At 41.5% G+C, this 5176-nt stretch overlaps 1 protein-coding gene across 1 annotated transcript; it reads right to left on the bottom strand.

Annotated features, from left to right (window-relative positions):
• Positions 1–420: 420 nt before the first annotated feature.
• LOC111212580 (eukaryotic translation initiation factor 3 subunit A) lies at positions 421–5176 on the bottom strand. Its single transcript, XM_022714138.2, has 14 exons — positions 5066–5176; positions 4742–4829; positions 4168–4649; positions 3869–4084; positions 3411–3779; positions 3288–3317; positions 2962–3189; positions 2671–2832; positions 2321–2542; positions 2017–2223; positions 1717–1923; positions 1542–1622; positions 1209–1410; positions 421–1110 (listed from the first exon to the last, which is right to left on the bottom strand). Exons 2-14 carry the CDS (start codon positions 4785–4787, stop codon positions 581–583), a joined length of 2982 nt encoding a protein of 993 aa, XP_022569859.2. The 5' UTR covers positions 4788–4829; positions 5066–5176; the 3' UTR covers positions 421–580.

The raw sequence follows: 5176 nt of genomic DNA, 5'->3' as shown, positions 1-5176 counted from the left end.
TATACTTTAATTAGTCTAATTAAAATTGTTTATTAAAATAATCAAATTCACTACTCAAATAATAATATGAATTTTTCACTGATTTTTATAATTAGTGAATTTGAAATTGGAAAAATAATTGCTCTCTCTTCAATTATGCCAAACATCAAATACAAAACAATTAACATATAAGAAGAAGAGAGAGCAATTGTTTTGTATTTGATGCACACAATTTATTTGCCAAACATCAAATACAAAACAATTAACATATAAGAAGAAGAGAGAGCAATTGTTTTGTATTTGATGTTTGGCATATAAATTGACCCAGTAAAATATTAACCTGCCACATAAGAATGAGAATAAAACTCTTGTGCTGTGATGGGGGGCTCTGTTCTCCTTTTACCAAGGAATAAGAGATAGGTAGAAGCGGGCTAGCAGAAGTAGAGCAAAAACGAGTCTTGCAGGTTTAAAAAAATCCTCATAAGAGAAAAAACATTGAGCAGGTTTCATTTAATTCTCGAAAGAACAGACTTTGGCTAAACAGGTGAAAATCCAGAGATCACTTTCATTCCATGCAGACTGGGAACCACAAAAATATTACTCAACGCTGTGCTGGTCTGGGCTTGGAGCTTCCGAACGGAGACCGTCGTTCTTCACCAGTTCGCCAAGCATCACCACCACTCGGGCGGTCACTGCCTATAGGACCAGGGACCCAGCGGTCTCCTCCTTCAGCGGGAGGAGGTCCAGCTCTTTCCCTGCCACCGGTCCACCTGTCAGATTTCTGAGACGGTCCTCTGTTGCTTCCCCAGTGGTCATCTGCTGGAGGTGGTCCACGGTTGGCCCAGCGGTCAGCTTCTGCAGCTGGTGTTGGTGCTGCTGGGCCTGAGGCCTCAGCTGTCTGACGCTTGAACCTAGGAACATATTTACCAGCACCTGATGCTGGTGGCGCAGCAGCAGTAGCAACTGCAGGCTCTGCAGCGCGAGCAGGTGGTGCGTCAGTTCCCTTCAACACCTCTTCCCGCCTCTTCTTTTCTTTCTCCTCAAGCTCTCTTTCTCTCTGCCTTTGCTTTTCAGCGATTTCATCCATCTTTGCTTTGTGTTCAGCTTCTTGCTTCTTGCGTTTCTCGGCTTCTATATATAAGAAGAGTTAAACCCGAAACAAGGGAGGTTCTATTAGATAACTCCAGTATCGATGTAAAATGATGTGTATTTATGGAAACATATCTCACCTTCAAGCTTGCGAGCTTCCTCTTCTTCCTGCAGCTTTCTTATCCTTTCTTCTTCACTTGTCAAATAATACATCTGCTTCCTCTTGATGTCCCTTTCTTGCTTCCTTGCTCGAATGATTTGGCTTATGCGCTCTTCTCTCTCCGTCCTTATTCTGTCAAACTCTGCTTGTCGACGACTAATCACTTCCCCTTGGAATGTTTCCTGGACACACAAAGATTTGATTTTGAGTAGCTTGGAAACAAATAGTTAAATATACGAAGAAAAGAAACAAGAGAGTACTGAAATGAATCAAATAGATGAAGAGATGTAATTTCAGACATGCCAAAACTGACCTTAAACTCCAACATTCTGGACAACCTGTTCTTCTCCTTCAAGTCACTCTCATGACGCTCTCTACTGAGTTCAACTTCACGCTGAAAAAGAGAGAAGCGATTAAGGACTTTGTATACTTTCAACTCAGAGCCAAGTTGTACGAGAAGAAAAGCTACTGTAATAGTAACATTTTACCTGTTGCTCGCGTTCATAAAACTCTCTCTCCTCAACCAGTCTTCGCTGATATGCAGCTTCAATCAATGGAGCAGCCTCTTCTCTCTTTGCTCGTTCCAAATAATCCATAGTTTTGGCAAGTTTCTGGAGTTTTTTCTCCATTTCCTGCCTTTCCTTGAGCTGCTCAGTTAAGGCCCTCTCCATCACAGTTTGCTTTGTCACCTTCTCCTACATTTAGTAGTATAAGTCAAGCCATATTAGTAAAATTGCAAACCAGTGATGAGCTACGATATATCTAACATATTCTGTTGGTAAACTTACTCCATCTAAAAGCGTCTTCTTCTTTCCCTTTTTCATGCGTTTCTCTGTGTCCTCCAGCAACGCCTGAGCTTCCTCAAGTTCCTTCTCCTCTATCTCCCTGAGGATTCTTTGTTTCCTTCTCTCCTGAAGCTCTGCTGCAAGCCTCTTTTGTTCTGCCTCCTCAGTTAGCCTCTGAAGCTTAAGCCGTTTCTGTTCCTCTTCCCGTTCCTTCAAAAACAAACATCAAATCAAGGAATTATCTTCAACCAGCACAGCGTCATATCAATGGATAAGTATAAAAACCACAAAGGAGAAATAGCCTTACCATTTCTAGTTGCTGGCGCTCTTGATCCTCCTTCCTCTTTTCAATGATTGATTTCCGAGCAAGCAATCTTTTATGCTCCTTCTCAACAGTATCCGCAAGATTTGGTAATATGCCACCTAGCTTTGATGCTTTACTTGGGACAGGATACAGCATAGCTCTTACTTTGCTCAAACACTCAGCAAAAACAGCAAGATGATCCTTCAGTCCATCAGACTCGATACCCTAATAGGAAAAGTACATTTGATTGAATAAACTAAGTATATACCAAAGAGTCAAAAATGAAGAGCTATATCATTCAATGATGGGCATGATGTAAGAAATTTTGAACAAAAAGATCAACAGAAGCGTACCAAATTTCCAAAAATTACAACACCCTTCATGTGATCAACTTTCATGGCCACAAAACTGTTCTTCACAGCATCAACAGAAATCTTCTCTACCACTGAGAATTCGAAGAAGGGTACCAACTGAGATAAACTCTCAATTCTTATAGTCTGATAAATCTTAGACACCTGGAAAAATAAATAGAGATGTATGAGTTTTGACTACAAAGAAAGAAACTCAACATGGTTGAATGAATATTAACCCCCACCCCCCCTCCACACACACACACAAAGTAGAGAACAAAGAACACTCATTACCTGTTGAAGTAGCCTCAGAGTAGCGAGTTTCTCCAAAGAAGGAACATATTGGGAGAGTTGCACTTCAGGTAAAGAAGGAGCTGACGAAAGCTTCCCACCAGATTTGGAAATTTTTTCGAGCAAAGGCTGAATCTTGGAGCCAAGATAAAGTGGGTGAAACTCATGCTCCAAAACATGGAAGAGATCTTTGACCTCCTGAGATGCACAGCTCAAAACACCTCTTGAAACCTAGATACATGAAAATCAGATGCCTGTAAGGCGGCGATACATATTCCAAACCATAGTAAGACAATATCAACTATGTGATGTGGCTGCTAGAGGCTCACCAGCTCTGACAGAAGAGCTGACCTTGAAAGCTGGCAAAGAAATGCACGGAATTAGAAATAAAAAATCAGAAAATAAAGGGTGGAATATACACAGCAATAAAGTAACATCAGAGCGTATGTTACCATATCTCTGCCCTCAAATTTAGGTTCAAGATTGAATCCTATGAGGTTGGCCATCCTCAAATTGCGTTCTTTCTCATTTTCAAGTTCCATGTGAGATGCACTCTGGGATCGATCAAACGGTGGAACAGACAAGGCCGCCAAGACAACAGATGATGCTATTAGCTGCAAGTCCTTTTGGCTTAAGTTCTTGTTGAAATTTTTCTGAAGACTAAACAGCTTGAACCATGCATAAGCATGGTACAGATGGCTAGAAGAAATCCAGAAGATCTCGGTCAATTTGGAATAGTAGATCATCAACAAAGATGACTTGGGCGTCTTTTTGACCATGCACATTAATCCATATATATCTTCAACAGAACGAAAAGCTTCCTGGACAACAAATGAACCACTATTACTTATTTCCAGCAACGGAAGAGAGAGCAGCATCAGAAAAAATTACAAGTGGAAAGAAAAGACACCTGCCAAAGTCCAAGCTCAGTAGCAACTTTCAACTGATCAAATCTTGTGTCCAGGTACAGCTGCAAGCTCTCCGGGGCTGACAAGTCAGGCCTGTCTCTTTGGTCTCTGTATTTGTTCAGGTTTGCCAAATGGTTTCTAATAATTTCGCAAAGCCTACGGAACTCCGTTGGTCGCTTGTACTGCTTACAGAACTGAAAGGCTTTATGTGCGGTCATCTACACGATGAACAAATCTTAATCAACTAAAGATGAGAGGAAAGGTTAATAAGCATATCCTAGACACAAAAAAAAAAACTAACCGCATAGAGTGCTTCCAACTTTGAGTTGTTGCGCAATATCTCAAGCACTGTTCTGTAAGTCTCCCACAGAAACTTGAACCAGGGGGTGACCAGCTCACGGTCAGATCTATCTTTCCCCTTCTCCCCACAGACAATACTCAGCTGCAAATCTTCAGGCTTTCTGTCAGCTTCAAGGTCATCGACATCAAGGGCCTCCTCGAGTGCATCAGCCTGAGAACGAGCCTGCTCGGCCTTCTCGGTAGAAAGATGTAGAAAGTGCTTGATTACCTCCTCCAAGGAGCTGACATTGACTTGCTGGCAGACAATGCGGTACTGGATCAATCCGTCCTTAGCGAAACGACCCCTCTTCAAGTCAACACAAAGATCCAGATACTTAAACATGATCTTCTCAAGTGGCTTCTGCCATGCTCTGTACCTCTTGGAGGTGATGAGGTCATGAAGTGCCTGAAGGGCATCTTGTTTCTGTCCAACATTGATCAACTCTGCAGACACACAAAATGTCATTTCACAAACCCTATAACCAAATCCATGGGCATTAATCCACCCAAATGAAACTAACAATTCGTGAACTTACCATCAGCGCGCTTCAATGCGTTCTCCGGTTTGGCAAAATTCGCCATGTTTCAGACGACAAGCTCACACGAAATGGATACACTCAATGCCTGAAAAGGATTGAAATGATCAATACAGTATTGGGAAGCATGTCAGACGACAATAAGAATGTAGCCCAGACCCTAGATTCAACTTATCCGATTAAACAACTCATAAAGCAAAAAAAAAAAAAAAGATGATGAAAGTGATGCAAATCCCAATCAGATTAATTCGGTGATATCCGATGATATATACAAGAGATCCAATCACTATCATTTGGGGACAGACCACGAAACTTATCACTAACCTGGACTTGTCGCCGTGAATAGAGAGTGGTGGGAGTAAAGGGACGCACGGATTAGGGTTTCTCGTATTAAAATGACATATGTTCTATAAGATATATATTATTGGTATTTGC

This window comes from Brassica napus, chromosome C2 (assembly GCF_020379485.1).
Source record: "Brassica napus cultivar Da-Ae chromosome C2, Da-Ae, whole genome shotgun sequence".
NCBI classification, from domain to species: domain Eukaryota; kingdom Viridiplantae; phylum Streptophyta; class Magnoliopsida; order Brassicales; family Brassicaceae; genus Brassica; species Brassica napus.
Note: the sequence above shows the minus strand (reverse complement) of the source record. Positions and strands in the feature narration are given on the sequence as shown.

Excerpts from the sequence above, each read along its gene's own strand:
- LOC111212580 (XM_022714138.2), bottom strand. The coding sequence starts at position 4,787 with ATGGCGAATTTTGCCAAACCGGAGAACGCATTGAAGCGCGCTGATG. Across the intron at positions 3,780-3,868 it reads CTGAGCTTGGACTTTGGCAG|GAAGCTTTTCGTTCTGTTGA; the intron begins GTGTCTTTTCTT and ends TTTGTTGTCCAG. Across the intron at positions 1,924-2,016 it reads AGAAGACGCTTTTAGATGGA|GAGAAGGTGACAAAGCAAAC; the intron begins GTAAGTTTACCA and ends TACTAAATGTAG.